The sequence below is a fragment of the Octopus sinensis genome, linkage group LG2, assembly GCF_006345805.1.
Source record: "Octopus sinensis linkage group LG2, ASM634580v1, whole genome shotgun sequence".
NCBI classification, from domain to species: Eukaryota; Metazoa; Mollusca; class Cephalopoda; order Octopoda; family Octopodidae; genus Octopus; species Octopus sinensis.
The window spans coordinates 125476889-125497630 of NC_042998.1; the positions used below are offsets into that span (position 1 = coordinate 125476889).

The window sequence follows — 20742 nt, forward strand, 5'->3', positions numbered from 1 at the left end:
CACAGCCACTCCTGTACCTATATATATGCATGTGTGTAAAGACATTAAACAAAAGTGTGAGCAGTTAATTTAGTGATAGAAATAACTTGAAATAGTAAAAAGGTTATAAATTTTATTTTAATCTGTAATATAACTTCAACTTAAAATAATTATACATTATATATATATTTAATTTAAATAAATATTTTACTTTAGATACTGAATTATATTTCTAAATTGTCATATATATTTATATATATTGTTTTTGTTTATTCTGTGGTGCAAAAATAAGTGTTCAATACACCATTGTGTTACAAGTGTGTATAGGCTAATATGAGTTTGTCATGTGTCAGGAAAACATGACAACACAGACACATATATCAAAGGGAAAGATTTATTTTCAAGGTTTATAAGGAAATAGTGCTGCACATGATAATCACTAACCAGAAGCTTTAAGAATTTCATGAGTAAATGAATAAAAAAAAAAATTAAATATGTGAATTCTATGCATTTTTTCCTTATAATTCCTGAATTCCCAATTCAAATTTCTAATCCAAATATGAAGAAATATTATCTCCCTTGCAGTAGCGGTGAACACTAGGGAAACCATGTGTTTAATTTTTTTAAATTGACACCTCATTTTTTCTTTACATAAAAATAACAGAAGAAACTAAAATTCAATATACATTTTAATTTGGGCTATTAAGAAATTTCATATCTTTATTTATATTTTAATAAATATCTAAGTCTAAAATTTTAATTCCAGATTTTTATATCTCCACTGTACCATTTCTATTTAGGCATACATCTTGGTTTTATGAATTTGAAATTTAAAACTTTAAGACCACCCCTTCTATTTCTACTAAGAAAAAAGAAAAGGAGAGACAGAGTGAAGAGAGTGTATCTGTAATTAAAAAAAAAAAAAAAACATACACAAAACTAACCATAACTCTCTAAAGTTGAGCACCGGCATTGGAAGATCTTGCATACCAGCAAAGATCAATTACAATAACATACACATACACATTCTAAGTGTGATTCTTGGCAACAGTGTACATTCACAGACTTCAAGGAAATAATACTAAAAAGACAAACATAGGAAAAAGAAGAAGCATTCATGGAAAAACACCTTTGATTAGAATTTTGACACTGGTAAAAATAGAAAATATCCTTGATTGAATAAATTCTACACAGATACACAGAAACTATTTTTGAAGTGTTTCTTTTCTACAGGTAAAATGGAAAACGGTTTCACTGGTATTAATTTCACATACGTAAATCAGAAAATAATTTCGATAGTATTGATTTCACACGAGTAAATAGAAAACAATTTTAATAGTTTTACACATAAAGAAAACATTTCTGATGAGATTAGTCACTCAGAGAGAGCTTATATATTCTTCATTTCAAATAGATAAAATAAAGAACATTTTTAATAAATCTAATTTCATAAAGATAAGAAAACATTTTCAGTCAGATTAAATTCATACATATGAATAGAAAACAGTTTTAATAGGCTTATATTTTTAACAGAAACCATTATAGCCTTAATTTTATACAGACAGATAGTAAAATGATATCTGGTAGAATAAATTAATTTCACACAAAGTGCTGAAAAACAATTCTTCCGTTTTCTGGTGTGGAAAAAAAAAATTCTAGTAACTTTAAAAGAATATACTTTACAGATTGTCAGACATAACAAGAAATAGAAGTTGAAAGTATATTTCAAGTTCGAATTCACTAATATTCATAATGAAAATATAACTCAGATTTATTATTGGCACTGTTGAGTCACCAGGTATTGGGACTTAGGATTCATTTTTTGGCTATTTTACTGACCTCTTCTGGCTTAGTCAGACCTTTTGTGTTGATACAGTTAAAACAAAAACAACTTCTTTTTACTAGAATTTGAATTTGAGAGTAAAAAAAAAAAAAAAACTAAAACAAAAATATTAACTGACACGTTCAGTTCCACCTAATTAAAGGTTTAAAAATATTTTTTATTGTTTTACATATTTCTCTGCTAGTGTGAGTGACATGCTTTTGTTGTAGCAATTTGTATTTTATTTTTCATTTTTTAGGCCTCACTAAGGAAATGACTAGTGACTGAGACTTTTGGAAATATGTTGTGCTTGAGAAGACCCGGCAAGCCAAATGAGACCATAACCTCGTGGCCTATGCTAGGGGCATAACCAGCCCACTTATGTGTACCTATTCCTTCTTTGGACACTAAATTCTGCTTGCAAAGACCTGTTGAGGCAAGTGAAATCAAAATCAAATTCGATGACTGGCATCCGTGCTAGCAGGGTGCAAAGAGCACCATACAAGTGTGATTGTTGACAAAGCAGCTAACTGGCTTCTGTGCCAGTGGAACAGAGTGTGATCATTGACAGAGTAGCTAACCAGCTTCTGTGCCAGTGGCAGATGAAAGGCACCATTCGAGTGTGATCGTTACCAGCGTCGCCTTACTGGCACTTGTGCCCGTGCTTGTAGGGTGCTAAGAGCACCATCCAAGCGTGATCGTTGCCAGAGCAGCTAACTGGCTTCTGTGCCGGTGGCACATAAAAAACACCATTCAAGTGTGATCGTTTCCAGCAGCATCGCCTTACTGGCATCTGTGCTGGTGGCATGTGTAAAAAGATCCGAGAGAGGTCATTACCAGTACCGCCTGACTGGCCCCCGTGTCGGTGGCACGTAAAAGCAACCACTACATGCTCGGAGTGGTTGGCATTAGGAAGGGCATCCAGCTGTAGAAACTCTGCCAGATCAAGATTGGGGCCTGGTGCAGCCATCTGGTTCGCCAGCCCTCAGTCAAAATCGTCCAACCCATGCTAGCATGGAAAGTGGACATTAAACGATGATGATGATGAATTCTAATTTTATTTATTTATATATATTTTTTGTAATAAGATATTTTTCTTCCTTTTCTCCACTCAGCTGGTAAGAGTGGAATTTATCAGTCCAGCAGAATTATGTGCTTTAACCAACAGTACACAATTGTTGTAAAGTTTGTACTTACGACTCAGTGTTCAGCAATCCAGCCCCGTTTTCTTTTCTCTCTTCATGAACTTCTTCAATCTAGTAGGCCAGTACTAATTTCTGGCTTCTTGGTATGAAGTGGGTGAAAAAAATGTGACCATGTACAAGAAGCTATTCTATTTGCAGGTACTTTTTCCACAGCACTATGAGACAATGAATCACTAATTTTACAATTTAGCTGCAGCTTATAATAATGAGTTATACTACACTGCCATACATACTCAGAACTCAGTGGACATAGTCAAAGTCATTAGCATCAACACAAAATGAACCTCTGATTTTTTTGATTGACTGGTTATTCAGCATCTTATCAATTTAGTCATCTTTACATTTAATCTTTAAAGTAAAAAATTCTCTGTTAATTATATTTATTCATACTGATCTTTTTGAACTATGAAGGCATTGGAAATTTCCAGAGAAATTCAAATCAATTGGAAATAAGTGCACTTTGCACACATATGAATCACGAGCTTTCTTTTGTTTTAGAATGAAAACAAGAGAAATTATATCACAATATCACACTTCAGAACATCATATATTGCAAGTGTGGACAGCATTTGGTCAACCCACCTTATATTAGTTATGCTGAACAGAAAATGTGATTAAAAAGGCAAGCATAGACACAATACAGTAAAATAGATAACTACAAAGCAGTACAGTACTGAAATGACAATGACAGGTTAGAAGAAATGTGTACTACATTCAGACAGAATATTTTGTTGCACATTAACAGAGTGTGAATATAACACAGCATATGATAAACAGTGGAATGACTGTGCAAAATATAGTAGGCATTCATACAGAGAGAGACAACCAGAGCAGATAGGATAAGTAGGCCAACTGTTTAGATTCTTAATAATAAATTTGTAAAATGAAAAGACTAAAAGTTGAACATTATCAACAGGAAAAATGGATGTCAAAAAAATTCAATTTATTAAAATTCCTATGTTTAGCCAAACTTCACATTGATTACATTAAATATTTCTATTTTACTAGATCATCACCATCAAAGTCAGTGAGAAAGCATGTTTGTGGTTGCTTGACAAACAAGAAATAGCAGTTAAATCTCTTTTGGATCACACTCTACTATCCTTAGAAAAAGGAAGAACATAGTAGAAAATGACATATAAGATAAACAATGTTTGAAAAGATGGGATGGTCATGGCTGGAATGTCTTTAATCATAGATTTGCATGAAAACGCTAGACAAAATATGTTTGTGGATGACAGGGAAAAACAAAAGATACATAGTTTAAGTGGCTGAATATTCCAGACACATTTGTACTTTCTTTTAAGGTAACTGAGCCAGAATCAGCATAGTACAGTGAGTGAGAAAGCTGCCATTTTAAATTACAAGTACAGTCCATCAGACAGTTTCAATTTACCCAAAATCATTTACAAAGCTTGGGCTGATCCAAGACAATAGTAAAAGACACTTGCTCAAAGTGCTACACAGTGGGATTGAACTGAGGACCATATGCTTGTGAAGCAAACCTCTTAGACCATTCAGCCACTTGATTGCTTATTGATTCAAAAACTGAATCATCTTTTTGCATTTGTTTCGGGAAATTTGGCAATAAAAGGTTCACAGAACATAACTATATCTTTAAAAAAAAGTAGTAAGTGGTTAAGGAAATAAGGAAGCTATTCCACATGACATTCACCAAAACACTGTATAGTGAACCAATGATTGGCTCATTAGAAACCTATAACTAACAATGCTATTGTTCACTAATGGAAGATATAAAAATAAAATATTACGAAAGTCAATTACTCCAAAATAGATTCTATGAAGTAGTACAGCTAATTTTATGTTATTAAATAATGCAAGCAATGTTTAACTGCTAAGTATTTTTTTAAACTTGCAATGATGAACTTCTATAACTACAGTGACTATAAGTTTATTTGAACAGTGGGGAGGGAAAACGAGATGGGTTTCACTACACTAACTTGCCTAGAGACACTACAATGTGAAAACGGTTTGCCTACAACCAAGTAAGTTACTGGAGTCAAGCACACATTGAGACATATAGCTTTAGCTAAAAGTATCAATAAAAAATCGCTATTGTTTCAAGATCTGCCAAAATTCTTTGGCTATATACAATCATGTACTAATTTAGTGGGGTCTCCCATATAATATAGTGAGTTACAAAATTTCAACTGAATTCATTCAAGCAGTCAATAGACAAAATCTAGGAATGCTTAAAAATCTTGAAAATAAGGGAGATAAATGTTTTGATAATTAAAGACAATGCACATCGGAATGGATCATGTCTTTAAAGTAAACTATGAAAACAACAAATACGTTTCAAACTTATTAGACCTCTGCACCAAAGCATATTATATTGAAGTGGCAAGATTTAGAGTAATCTATGTATAGAAGGAATGTAGTGATACTGGTTATGTATATCAACAATATGGCTGAGGTAAACTATGTCAGGGAAGCAGTCTACATATCAAAAACACATCAGGTAAGGTCTTGTGTATGCAGTTTTAACTTTATCATTCTGCAAACAGCAGAAATATCTTTGTTCAAGCTAATCCTGATAACAAATGAATGTATTCTTTTACTGACTTTATTTATCAGGATCCTGCCAAGCTGGAGCATTACTTTCAGGGATATAGTCAATTATGTTGATCCCATTACTTAATTTAGGGTCTGTTTCTGTGGTTCCAATTTCACAACAGTCATTTTAATCTTTCAGCTCTCTGAGAATGATGATGCATGTGCCACAGGTGTGTGTTTGTGTAGATAGGTAATAACAATTTTGACAGTGTTTAGCAGCTGAACATTGCAATCCAACCTCAACTTCCTTAGTTAAGAAACCACCTTGACAGAATTGCTAGCATTCTGTCTTGATGAAGACATAGCTTCTCAAAGCAAAATTTTTTATTAGAACCGTTAATCATAGGTGAATCTAGAGATGAAGATATATGGGATTAAAAAAATTATTCTAAAATTTCTAGAGGTATGAAAAAAAATTTACAAGAAAATACCTTAATTTTTTCAGACTTACACTGACTTAATGTTAACTAAAAACTTAGAAGCCTACTAAGCTTGCTTGATTTGGAAATAAAAATAGACTATACATAATGTCTATTTTTATTTAATATAATGGTTAGCTACAATTATAACATTAAAAAATATATTTGTAAACAACAATTTGAGATCTGAAAAAATAATCATGTGCTAACTTACAGAAATCACAAAGCATATTTGTTTCTTACTAGTAAAACCAGGAGACCTGTAGTTTTCCTCTCTCAAATTAAGCTACAAAATTCTACCCACAATAATATATCTAAAATTTACCTCAAGACAGTTTTTATTCTACACAAATATGTGTGTGTGTGTGTGTCTATATATATATTTGAATGTCTGTATGTACAAACAAGGAAAATGGAATGAGCTAATCCTTTTATTACATTAATTTGCAATTGTTCCATCAGAAATTGATCTCATGAATATTGTTATATTATGCATAAAGTTATTTGCAAATATAGCAATATTCATGAGATTGAATTCAGATGAAACAATTGTGCAAATTAATGTAATAAAAGGACTTGCCTCTCTTTGTTTATAATTGTAAAATCTCTGGATATGTGTGGATTTTTAAGAATGTTTTTGATAAAACAAACAATCTCTGCATTACTGTCTGTCTGATAACTTGGACCCATGGATAATAGGGTAAACTCAAGGGTCAACACCCAAATGAAATTATATATATATATATATATGAATTTAAAAACCTGCTTAATTGCTCAGTTTCATTTCATAATTATGATCTGCTAAACTGAAATACTGAGTAAGAATGAATTAAGATCTTTAATCTTTAAAAATATTGTTACAGCTTCTGTTTTATGCGATCACACACACACACGTACAATACAGACTTATATCCAGTTTGGTAAAATGGGCATAAAATTATGATGATGGTGATGATGATGTGTACTTCTTGGTTACACTTGCTTGGTTCGTGATTTCATTTGGAATTGTGTGTTAATATTAAAGTAATTGCATCATACTAAAGCCTTGATTCATTAAAATTGCTTGCTGCTAGATTCACTTCAGCTATATTATTGTTTTGTGATGACAGTAAAAACCCTTAAACGTGGAAAGTATTTTGCTGTACTCTGACATATTTATTGGTAATCTGCTTCAATCAGTGACAAGATAAAAGATGTATGATGAAGGATTTTCACATATATTACAAAACAATAATAACAGAAATGAATACAAAAGGCTATGTGTGCATATATGTGTGTGTGTATATTATATATATAAATTAGTAGTTGTAGATTTGAATAACTTAATTCAGTAAATTATGTATTTCAGTGAAGAATCAAAAAAGATGCAAAAAAAATCCTTTTAAGTATAAAGAAAGAAAACAGAAAAACTGTCCAAAATCTTCAGGTTACTAACAATTTTCATAGTCTTAAATTAGAAAGTTTAAAGCAGTATTTTGTGATTCATTTAGCACCTGACATCTATTGTTCAAAATAAACAGTGAAATCATAAATAATGTTATATTTCATATAAATATTCACACAGTAAAACAGAGAATTTGAACCAGTGTTGTTGCATTTGTGTGTCTATGTGTACCTAGCTAATCATTTAAGTGGGGGGATGGGGTTGTGTGATTTGTGTATGTGTGAATGAGGAAACAGCAGTTTTAATTGTGTTTATATTCAGATATGAGATTCTCGGCTCAACCTTTCATTCATAGAATTCTTTCATATGTTTCGATTACATAACAAGTAAACATGAACAGCACTCAACAAATATACAGTCATGTGTTCACAAAGACTGTAATGTATTTCACAACTATGATACATGGAAGTGTAATGAAGGCAGAAAAGATGCACTTCCAAGAATGTATATATGCTTAGTTACTTTCAGTGAAAAGTAATCAATATAGAATATTTTTCAGATAAAAAGAGAAGGATATATAACTTTATGTCTAGAATATTTTCCTTGAGGGAACCTCATAAAAAAAGAATTTCTTGTAACTCACAGGATACAAATGCACATTGAGTAGTCAGATCTAAGTATAATACAGATGTACTTATGTGCAATTTGATTTACTTAAAACTGATTACTTAAGAGTTATAAATGTTAAAAATATCCAGGACATATGGATAACTAATAGAAAATATGAATCGAATTCCATCACAACGAATGAGTAAAATTGTCTTTGATGGACATTTAAAAAATAAATGATTAAAATAAAAATGTTAAAAATAGTCTTCGTACAGCAAAATCTATTTGCCAGCTGCCAGCAGTTGAGTTATATCCCTGGCAAGGATATCAATAAGGTAGGGGAAGGAGGAAAATAACCAGCGTTGAATAGTGTTGTTATTAGATGGAGTGAGGAATACTCCAAAATGTCAACATATAGAGATGGAGGTAACTTCCAACTGTTGAACAGGGAAAAAAAAAAATTAAATTTATATAAAATTTGTTCAAGAGATAGTTGAAATATGTTCGTTCCTCCCAAAAGATTATTTCTGTTTAGTTTTATAGATAAAATTTGAAGAGGAAATTATAAAAACTTAAATGCATAAAGGAAAAAAAATAAATGTGAAATGTGCATGGGTTTATGTTTTGATGTTATGGAGGGGAAAAATATTGCCATAACATTTTAATTTCATGAGATTTTCTTCCAGTCTAGCTTTGTAGATTTCATTTAGACTCAAGAGTAATTTAGTGTAAATCTGGCACTGCCAGAGTAATCTCTTCTCCTCTAATTCACTTGCTGGCAAGTGCAGTAAAAACAAACAATGTTGTTGCTTGAAAAATGATGAGAGCACAGTCATGAATCTTTGAGCAAGTCTGTTGATGTTATCGTGGAAGTGGTGGCTTTCTAGGTACAGGTGGTATTTCTTCTTCAACTGGGATTGGAGGAGGTGGCTGCAAAATAAAGTTAAAACAGCTGAGTATATATAAAATGGTAAATACACACACACAGTGAGAAGATCCATTCATCTAACATGACAACTTCTTTAGGTCTTGCATCCTGAAAACTCTTAAAATGGTTGGTGTTAGTGCATCCAGCTATAGAAAGCAAAACCATCTAGGAGAGCAGGGACTTCAAATAGGAACTGACTTGGAATCAACAACTCATACAACCCATGCCAGAATGGAAAATGGACATAAAACATTGATTATATATACATGCATACACACACACACGACAAAAAAAATTTTTTAAATATATTCTTTTCTTTTATTTTTTTATTGTTTCAGTCACTTAACTGCAGCTATGCTGGAGCACTGCCTTGAAGGGTTTTAGTCAAACAAATTAACTTGAGGACATTTTTAAAGCCTAGTACTTATTCTATTGGCCTCTTTTGCTGAACTGCTAAATTACGGGGACATAAACATACCAACAGCAGATGTCAAGCAGTGATGGAGGTACAAACACAGATACAATGACACACATACATAGATATATATATATACATATATATATATATGACAAACTTTTTTCCGTTTCCGTCCTCAAAATCCATTCACAAGGCTTTGGTTAGTCCGAGGCTATAGTAGTAGGCACTTGGGCAAGGTGCCATGCAGTAGGACTGAACTCATATACATATATGAAACATGACACATCTCATGTTTTCTGAGTAAAGTTTAGGAGTGAAGTTTATCCTCATTTTTCTTGATTATTGTAGTGACAAAAGAGGAGTGATTAAATAGTTAAACAGAGCTATGGCATGAAAGTTTCTGTCATGCAATAGAGGTACATGAATGGAAAAGAAAAATGTTAAAACATCTATAAACATATCTCAGTGATCAAACTCTAGTAAAAATATCAAATAGAGAAGCAATACATCATCAGATAGTTTGACTAACTAGACAAAATTGGACAATACGAGGGGCGTTCAATAAGTAATGCCCCTGACCCACTTCCCATAGCAGTAGAACAACGACACTTGGCACAGTTATTAGTCTTTTCCTACATAGGAACTACCCAGAGTTATGCATTTCTCCCATCGTTTGATACAGCTCTGGAGACCGTTTTTGTAGAAGACCCCAGCTTGGTCCTCCAACCACGATGTGACTTCAGAAATCAAGGCTGCATCATCTGGGAAATGCTTTCCTTTCAAAATCAACTTCATGGCTGGGAAGAGGTGAAAATCAGAGGGTGCAAGGGGAGGAGTTCATAGCTGCACGCCTGTGCTTCTGATCTGGCGACACGCGAGTTGTGGACCGGAGCGTTGTCCTGCAGGAGGAGGATGCCCTTGCTGATCTTGCCCCACCTCTTGATTTTGATAGCTTCTCTTAATTTCCTCAAAAGTGAAGCATAATAGGCTCCTGTAATTGTGGTACCCTTTGCCAGGAAATCTGTCATCACTACTCCATCCTGGTCCCAGAAGACTGTGAGCATAACCTTGTCAGCGGAGGGCTGCACCCTTGCCTTCTTTGGAGGAGGTGAGTCACGGTGCTTTCACTGCATTGACTGGGCTTTGGTCTATGGATCATAGTGATGGACCCAGGTTTTATCCTGTGTGATCAGTCTTTTGAAAAATTTTGACTCATCTTCTTGGCACATCTCCAAATTCATCCTCGAGCACTCAACGCGTTCTTGCTTCTGGAAAGGTGTGAGCAACCTGGAAATCCATCTGGCAGACACCTTTTGCATGTGCAAATGGTCATGAATGATAGTTTCCACAGACCCGGTACTAATCTTGACCTTATGGGCTATTAGGCGAATAGTTATGCGTTGACCTTCCAAAATGGCAGCCTCAACTTGACGGACAGACGTCTCATCAATGGCAGAAGGGGGCGACCAGATCTGGGAGCTGTTTCCACAGAGTTCCAACTATGTTTGAATTCACAATGCCAGCGTTTTACAAGGTCATATGATGGGGGATCATCACCATAAGTTACTTTCATTTCATCAAAAGTCTCCCGTGGTGTGCGTCCTTTCAAATACAAAAACCAGATCACTGCTCGACACTCAACAGGCTCCATTTCACACTTGACTCAGTTCAAACACCTGTAAATCAGAAACCACAATTAGTTCAGAGCTGTAATTCGCCACTTAATCTATAGAGGTATAAATAAGTGCACATGCAAAATTTCAGCTAGATCAAACAACTTCAAGTGAGTCAGGGGCATTACTTATTGAACGCTCCTCATAGTTTTTGAGATGGAGGGAGTGAGGGAAGTTGGAGGGATGGATAGGTGGGTAAATATACATACATATATATATACACACAGTATCTCACAGAAGTATGTACACCCCTAAAAAATTTCAGTAAAATTGCCATTAATCTGATAATATTGAAGGAAATAAAATGAAATTTACACTGAATTTATACCAAATACTGGATATAGCAAATAACCCTATAGGGTGTACATATTTTTGTATCATTTGAAAAGTAATATTTCATTCATATCTTTGAAAATGTTTGTTTTGAATTCCAAATTTGTATAATGTTTGCATGTATAATATATTTTATTCAGTATAAATTTTGTTAGATTTCCTTCAATATTATCAGAGTAATGGCAATTTTACTGAAATTTTTTAGTAAGATACTTTATAAATATATAATGTGTGTGTGTGTGTGTAGGTTCTTACTTTGTTCTTAGGTCCAACTGTAGTGATTAGACGATGGGAAACGATTTGTGAGTCCTCTCCCATAGTATTTGTGTAGTCAGCAAATGTTAACTTTTCCGGGAGCGGCGGTGGTTCGCCATAGAAATCAGAATCATCGCTGGTTGATTCGGGTGTTTCTGATAGAAAACAAATGAGAAGTAATTAATTATTGCAGTAGACAGCTCATGGATTGGGTGAGGACTTACTTGAGGCAGTATTTTACTGCTGGATACCCTTCCTATTACCAAACCTTACTTGCTTTACAAGTAAGGAGTATTTTTTTCTTGTTCTATTTTTCTTCAAATGTGTTGAGCAACCAGTTGTAATGTCAATAAAGAATGTAAACATCATATCACCATTGCATGCAAGACACTCACAAAGCACTTGTCACCCCATGGTTATCGTAAAAGACACTTGTTCAAGGTGCTGCACAGTGAGATTGAACCTGAAGCCATGTGGTTGCAAAGCAAACAACTAAACCAAACAACCATATGTGTGTCTATTATAAACAACATCAATGATAAGTGATTAACTGACTTGTTAATGAAGAGTATTCACCTCAGGGTTCATGCTAGGCAGGCAAGCAAGCAGGCAAGAAGTTTTTTCAATAACCTTCATATTTATAGGTTACATCTAGAAGATTTTTATTATACAGTGCCACAGACAAGTACTGTAACCAAAACGAGTTTGTTCCTGGAGATTTGCATCTGTGATTCAGATTCAGTTCAAGCTATTTCACTTACTCTACTTAGTTCCTTGGGTAATCACAACCTCCATTACTCAAAACACTTTAGTATAAAGGACTAATCATCTGGTGATGGATGTCTCTGCTCATGAAAATTCAAGCAATCAACTATTTATTTTATAATTTCAAGGGATAAATACTGTTTACCTATCAGTAAATTTCTAGCATTCCCACTGATCTGCCAGTTCAGATTAGTCTAAGTAGACAGTACTACTGTGTCATATAAAATAATGTGCTCACTGTTTGAATATAAGACTGAAGCCTTTTGAATGAAAGCTTCCTTTTCGTCATATAAACTTGTTTTTATTTCTAACTTTCACTTCTAATTTCTCTCTTATAATGAAGAACCAAAAAGAAAAGAAATATCTTAAGCAATAACCAAGCCTTGTATTATCTACTCTATTGCTAAATCTACAACAGATTGTATGGTACTTATTGATAGGTAGCTTCACTAGTGTGAATAGATGCACAAAAAACTCACATTTTCTTATATATCATAGAAGAAAAGGAGCCATGGAAGAGGAGGAGTGGAGATAGAAAAGCTAAAAAGGTATACATATAGGAAGTCTCACAGAAGCAGAGAATTAAGGAATTAAAAGAAGAAAACAGATGAAAAAAAAAACTCAGGAAAGAAATGGAAGAGAAAATAATTCCTCTATTGAAACTTACAGACAAAAATACTATGGATGAAACAATGGCATTTTTGATGATTTTAATAAATACAAAGCACCTGGCAAGGAAGCCAGGTGCTTTGTATTGTCATAAATTTATACTATAGGCTGTTTTTGATCTGACACAGAATTAAATACCACGTAATGGTATGATTTAAATAAATAATTACCTAACGTATTTGAGACGTTAGAACAAAGGCTTGAAGCACTGGCGTGAAAAACTGAGAGAGTTTGATCAGAATGGAACTGGCTGCTCGCTGGTCGGCTATTTCTGCGTTCAGAGTCGGGTCGTAGAGGGCGTTTAGGTGTTAGCTGGAGGAAGGAGTGAGAAGGTGAAGTTAAATACTCTTCAGTATTTTGGAAAAGAAAACAAAAACCAAAAACAAAGTTTAACTTCAAAAAGAATGTAAAAAAAAAATTTCAGATTCAAGGAAATATTAAGTGTTTACAAACAAACCTGCTCATTAAGCTCTAAGCGCTGCTCCACAGAATTACGTTGGCTACTTGATGCACTGTTAGTGGCATCAGGTAGTTGAGATGTGCGCCTGTTTTTGCTTTTTAATGGGAAACCATTTGCACATTCTGCTACGACACCGGCTACTGAAGCGCAGGAAATCGAACGCGACCGGAGAGCAGTGTTACTTTTGGTAGTTGGAGAAGGTATGTGGTTTAAAGTATGTGAACCTGTCCTGGAAAAATGAATAGAAAAAAAGAACATATGAGTTCATTCATATATATATATTTAATTTATATATATATATATATTTAATTTAAATAAATTTATATAAAATTTTTTATGCATTGGATTAAGTCTTTCTTTGTTTGATTTGCATAATAGTGGTTTTGTCTCTAATTAATATTATATTATATTTTACTATAAAATTGGATTCAATCCTAAATCTGATTTTCCCCTGTAAATTTGGATTTATTCCCTAATATTTATTATATATATATATATATATATATATATATATATATATATATAAGGCCCCTCTTCTACAATTCACTAGTCCATGATGGAAAATACTACTCCAGCACTGTTCTGACCTTGTCAGCAGAATTTATATTTTTTCCATCCTAATGATTTTGAAGATTGCAGAATAATTGATAAACAGATGGGGCAATGTCTGGTGAATGTGGTGGGTGGGGTATCGTTTCCCATTCAAACTGCTTCAGTATTTGGAATGTCATTCTCGTATTTTGCTGAGCATTATCCTGATGGAAAAACACCTTTTGTCTTGAAAACCAAAGATGGTCATTTTCCTTCTAGCACTGACTTGAATGTCTGGTTGAATGACCAAATCCAAGCTTCTCCACTAGTTCCTCAACAGTTGTGATGGGATTTTGTTCCATGAAGATTTTCAGGATGTTCTTGTCGAGCTCTACAGATCTTCCAGGACAAGGCTCATCTAGGATGTAGTTTCCAGCTCAGAATTTCTGGAACCACATTTGACTTATGCTTTTAGTCAATCCCCATATACTGCAAATATGCTCCTTTGTCACTTCCTTTATAACTTTGAAAAAATAACTGTTAAAATCGAACTACACTCTTCAAAACTTGCACTAAGAATAAGGACAAGGTAAAATTACTACCTGCTTTTATAGCAAGTTGATGCAGGTAGTTTATTCTGTCCCCTTCCAACTTTAGTTCATGCAATTGAAAAAAGCCACATTTATGGGATGACTCAATACATAGTCTTGCAATGTCTATGTTATCAATATATACTTTGATACATATAAAATTTTATTTCTAATACAGTCTCTAAATGAATCATTTCCTTGAATAACTTGCTTTGAGTTAAACAAAAAAAAAAAAAAAAAAAAAAACATGGTTCCAACATATTTGGCAAATTGGGCAACACTACACATTGAGTGAGTTGCTCATTACTATAGCATTTTTTAATCATGAAATTTCACTGAGATATAGATTGAAGATAACAGGAAAGTATTAATGAGCAATAAAAAATGAATATATTATGTTCCCTTCTTCACTCCCAATTAATCATTTGTTCACTGCTTCTTATTTACATACAAAAATAGTTACATAATAATACAGTGCTCTAAAGTCATTTATGTTTAGCAAAAATAGAAAAGACTTTACATATTTATTATCTGGCAATACTAGGTAACTGTGTGTGTGTATATGTGTGAAAGATTAACAATCAAAAATATAAGTAGGAAGATCTCGAATCTATACTTCAGATCTTTGAAAAGGGCAGCCCCTTTCTATATTGACATCCTAGAAGTAAACATTCAAAGATAAAATTAGGTACATCCTCAAATTGGTCTTCTACAAAAAAAGAGTGAGCATCACTAAATTTGGTTTGCAAGTCACTGCTAACTGAATGTAAGCATAACAAAAAGGTACTCACATTTAATAGATAAGCATTTTCATTAGCCATATCATATATATATATATATATATAGGAAACTATTCAATAAACAAAATTTTAGTTGTACACAAGTGTGGAGATTATAGCACACAGGCCTATCACACACATATTGATACGATTTGCTCATGTAGAAAAATCAGTGCATGCTGGATGAATGAATTGTGTGACACAGAAGCCACCATACCACTTCTTTCAAAAATAACTAACTGATATTCTGGCAAAATGAAGAATTTCTAAAATGGTATTAATTAAAAAAGAACAAGGAAATTAATTAAAAAAAGTGTTATTGTAAACAAAGCTTGTTATGTTTACTTACTCAGCTATAGCTGCTATTGAACTACTACTGTATCTTGGAGAAGAGGACATTGATAAGGAAGATTGATTTCTTCTCATGGCATTGGTGATATCTTTCTCTGCAATCTATCAAATTAAATTAGAAATGCAAATTTATTAGTCAGATAACTGTTCCCAAGAAATCAGGAGCTCAAAGTTTTGAGTTCATTGTGAATTCTTTAAAGTTTCTTAGGAGCTAGCAAAAATACAAACACTTTCTGTCACTTTCTCTCCAATGAGCATTTTAAAAGAGGAATACAAAGGTAGTTGGTTACTGATCTGCCTACACAACCAGTATTGATGCCAAAATCTTTGCACCAGCTATGAGGATGTATTGCTCATACAACCAGTTTACATATATAATTGAAAATACAAAGTGAATATGGTGGGACGGAAGTAAAACTATATACATATACCAAGCACTCCAATGCCTCCATCAGGAACTCACTCTCTCATCTCACTGAACAACAGATTTCCACATTTCATATACAGCCTCATATACACTGTAGTTAGTCTAGTTGACCACACTAATTTTATTTTATGATAACTATTCATAGCTGCAAATATATCTTGTTGCTGATCCATCCAAATCAATTGAATGAACATAATTTTCAGTGATTTCATAGTTGTCTGACAAAGTTTATTTTGCTGTACCTGTAAATAACATAAGATGTACGAGGGGCGTTCAATAAGTAATGCCCCTGACCCACTTCCCATAGCAGTAGAGCAACGAAACTTGGCACAGTTATTAGTCTTTTCCTACATAGGAACTACCCAGAGTTATGCATTTCTCCCATCGTTTGATGCAGCTCTGGAGACCGTTTTTGTAGAAGACCCCAGCTTGGTCTTCCAACCATGACGTGACTTCAGAAATCAAGGCTGCATCATCTGGGAAACGCTTTCCTTTCAAAAACAACTTCATGGCTAGGAAGAGGTGAAAATCAGAGGGTGCAAGGTCAGGAGAGTAGGGGGATGGGGTAGGAGTTCATAGCCGCATGCCTGTGCTTCTGATCTGGCGACACGCGAGTTGTAGACCGGAGCGTTGTCCTGCAGGAGGAGGATGCCTTTGCTGATCTTGCTCCGCCTCTTGATTTTGATAGCTTCTCTTAATTTCCTCAAAAGTGAAGCATAATAGGCTCCTGTAATTATGGTACCCTTTGCCAGGAAATCTGTCATCACTACTCTGTCCTGGTCCCAGAAGACTGTGAGCATGATCTTGCCAGCGGAGGGCTGCACCCTTGCCTTCTTTGGAGGAGGTGAGTCACGGAGCTTCCACTGCATTGACTGGGCTTTGGTCTCTGGATCATAGTGATGAACCCAGGTTTCATCCTGTGTAATCAGTCTTTTGAAAAATTTTGACTCATCTTCTTGGCACATCTCCAAATTCATCCTCGAGCACTCAACGCGTTCTTGCTTCTGGAAAGGTGTGAGCAACCTGGGAATCCATCTGGCAGACACCTTTTGCATATGCAAATGGTCATGAATGATAGTTTCCACAGACCCGGTACTAAACTTGACCTCATGGGCTATTTGGCGAATAGTTATGCATCGATCTTCCAAAATGGCAGCCTCAACTTGACGGACAGATGCCTCATCAATGGCAGAAGGGGGGGGCGACCAGATCTGGGAGCTGTTTCCACAGAGTTCCAACTATGTTTGAATTCACGATGCCAGCGTTTTACAAGGTCATATGATGGGGCATCATCACCATAAGTTACTTTCATTTCATCAAAAGTCTCCCGTGGTGTGCGTCCTTTCAAATACAAAAACCGGATCACTGATCGACACTCAACAGGCTCCATTTCACACTTGACTCAGTTCAAACACCTGTATATCAGAAACCACAATTAGTTCAGAGCTGTAATTTGCCACTTAATCTATAGAGATATAAATAATTGCACATGTAAATTTTCAGCTAGATCAAACAACTGCAAGTGGGTCAGAGGCATTACTTATTGAATGCCCCTCATATTATCTCAAGGATATCACAAGGATTTTTAATATCTTCCACTCATATTAGACAAGAGGCTCAAGCTTATTCTAAAATGATTAACACATAAAGCTAGTCATACCTCATGAATACACAAATCAAACTTTCACACTGTAAATCATAAATCAAACAATCAGTTAACCCCTGGTCGAGATTCTCCAGTGACTAATTAGCTAAATCTGTTGCAGCAACTTAGTGTTTCCTTTTCAACCACAAGTAACTGCTTTTCAGAATCTGTTGAGTTTGTCACACTTTCACCCAAGTACTTGCTTTTCTTCCTTTACCATGTTTAACTTCTCAGTAACATTTTATAACTCTTAATTAGGCAGTCAAGTAAATGAGGGAGCTTCCATGTGGTTGCTTGATCTTCTACAAATAGTAACCAAATCTCCCTCATAAAAGATCAAGCCAACTTTGAAATGGAGTGATCTACTGGATTATGTAGTCCTAGATACGTAATCCACATGGAAAGAAACTGGGTGGCCATAGCTGGTAAGCATTTGATCACAGCTCAAACAGAGCCAACCTAAGATAACAATTCTTAACTTGCTTAGATTAACCTACAAGACTCCAAACTGAATACTGACTGCATTAACTTAACCCAGTTATACTTGTCTCTATCTTGATCTGGAAAAGCATGACCACCACCACAAAATAACCTATAAAACAAGCTGACAATAAAGCATGAATAGACAGAAATGTCTGTAGCAAATTTTAAAGACCAAAGCATTGACCAATTGGAAATGAATGCATTTAAATTTTCCTTACCCGCAAACCACATTCCTGTTCAATGCAATCACACAGTTCAGCAAACCGATGCTCCATATGAGCATGTAAAGGTTTTATTCTTTCAGGAGAAAGTCGTTTGTGTACCTGAAGGGCATCTCTCAACAAAGCACCCTAAGGAAAAGCAGAAAATACAAAACTTACATCATTATAAACATTTAAAATATAATTTTTTTTAGCTACCTTGAGCAACTTACCGTCTCTCACTGACACAGGCATTTCGTGGTTGAATACTTGCAGCTGTTTTCTTTGCATTACAGTACAACCCTACCTTCCCTGATTCCTGTTCTAATCTGCTCAGCACCTCCTGTACCTGATCTGTCCCCTCTGTTAGTAATGCTAGGTCATCAGCATAGTTTAGGTCAGTTACTGTTACTGCTTGATGCCGTCTACTTCTTTGCTTGTGCAGTTTGAATCCCAGTTCTTCTTCCTTGCCCTCATATGTTCTATGCATTACATAGTCTAGAACAATGGTGAAGAGATAAGGTGCTAGTGTGTCATCTTGTAATACTCCAGTAAGTCGCTCAAGGTAGCTGAAAATTTCAAATACTTTGGTGCATGAACACAAATTACTGAAAAAGACATTATAGCAAGGAAAGCTTTTGCTTGGGGTACATGCCAAAAATTGAGAAAGGTATGGAGTTCAAAGTTAGCAAGGAAATTGAAAGTGAGATTGTTTCTGGTAACAGTAGAGTCTGTTCTATACAGGGCTGAAACATGAATGCTCACTAAAGCATTGAAGAAGCAGTTGGACAGTTGTTATATGAGGATGCTTAGAATGGCATTCAGTGTCTCCTGGAAGAGTCATACAACAAACGCTGACTTATACCAGATACTACCAAAAGCAACATTGAAGATACAGCATAGAAGGATGAGGCTATCTGGACACTGCATCAAACATACCAATGAAATTGCTAACAAGCTAGTGCTCTGGTAACAATGGAAGGAAGATGACCTGTATCAACAACTTGCTGGTGGATACTGGTATGGTAAGGGTACAGGAGCCAAGGACCATTATAGAAGACAACCATGATTTAATTTAGCTTGACATATCTTCATCATCATGACATATCATGACATATCTTCTTAAGCACAAATAAATAATGCACAAGAGCAGTTAAGAAGTACTATTGTTATGATGAACTTTACTAATTACACTCTCATAAGTTCAAATCTTACAATTATAACCAAGTATCTTGTATTCCTTCATAAGCTATATAACTTTGCTTGTTTGACAAAGAAGTTTTCTCTCCTACATAACTGCTGAAAGATTACAGCTGGAAAGGATGTTCAACAGCTTAGTCAGAGGAAGAAAGGTGAAAGTTATCCTCAGGCAGGAGACCTGCCAGTATCCATGAAAGGAAAATGACTTTGCTTAAGACCAGGTGATGTTAAACTGACAGATTAAATCTATCACTCAAAAACCAATGATCGTTAAAGTAGATTGTGGAGAGAAGGAATAGCTATTAACCAGCAGAGTAGATTATAAGTAGGTAAAGAAACCAGTGGTTAGTAGAATGAATTGAGGACAAGTGGTGTGTATAGTGTGACCAAAAGATCAAGTAAAACTTACATTTCTATTTATCTACAAAAAACGTAAAATAGTTACAAAAAAGAAAGAAAGAAAGAAAAAAAATATGAGAAATTACCTGCTCCAAAGTTAAACTCTTCAGCCTGGAAATCATATCAACAGTATTTTTGTCATTTTCATGGTTCATTAGGAATTCAGTGGAATAAAACTCCTAGAGAGTGAATAAAAATACAATAAAAGGAACTCAGAAACTGTATTGCTTTTAATTTAACAAAACAAAAAAAAAATCATGAAAATGAAGAATTCTTTGAAAATTTAGAATGAAATAGTAACCATTTCGAAGTCAACCAATCTGAGACAACTTCTATTTCTACAAAATCACCCATTTTAAAGTCTTATTATTTAAATTAAAACTTCCCATCACAATTTTATGAAATAATCTTTTGTATTGTTTTAGATACAAACTTAATAGAGAAAAATGTTAGCTGCTAGTCTATTTAAATTTTTGATAAATTTCAAAATGGATTCTATGATCAGTTTTAATTTTTTTTAATACTATATTTGCTTATTTTGTTTTACTATCTATTTGCTTGTCTAAGCTTGGGTAGAACTACTCGTACATTTTCAGGGTCTCCTAGCAATATAAAATGTTATCAAACAACAGTGCAGTAAA

The 20742-nt window shown here is 34.3% G+C and overlaps 1 protein-coding gene across 4 annotated transcripts in view; it reads right to left on the reverse strand.

Moving 5' to 3' along the window:
* Nucleotides 1-3927: 3927 nt before the first annotated feature.
* Nucleotides 3928-20742, reverse strand: part of LOC115231934 (dedicator of cytokinesis protein 1) — a 199829-nt gene continuing 183014 nt past the window's right edge. For 3 of the 4 annotated variants that reach the window (XM_029801828.2, XM_029801824.2, XM_029801819.2), the window contains 7 exons: nt 20188-20280; nt 18521-18652; nt 15746-15849; nt 13494-13725; nt 13207-13348; nt 11603-11757; nt 3928-8925 (listed from right to left, as the gene is read on the reverse strand). In XM_029801828.2, the coding sequence (XP_029657688.1) occupies nt 8857-8925; nt 11603-11757; nt 13207-13348; nt 13494-13725; nt 15746-15849; nt 18521-18652; nt 20188-20280 (927 nt within the window). In that variant the 3' untranslated portion in view covers nt 3928-8856. The remainder of the gene's footprint in view (nt 8926-11602; nt 11758-13206; nt 13349-13493; nt 13726-15745; nt 15850-18520; nt 18653-20187; nt 20281-20742) is intronic. The other variant, XR_003883567.2, reaches the window with a different exon arrangement.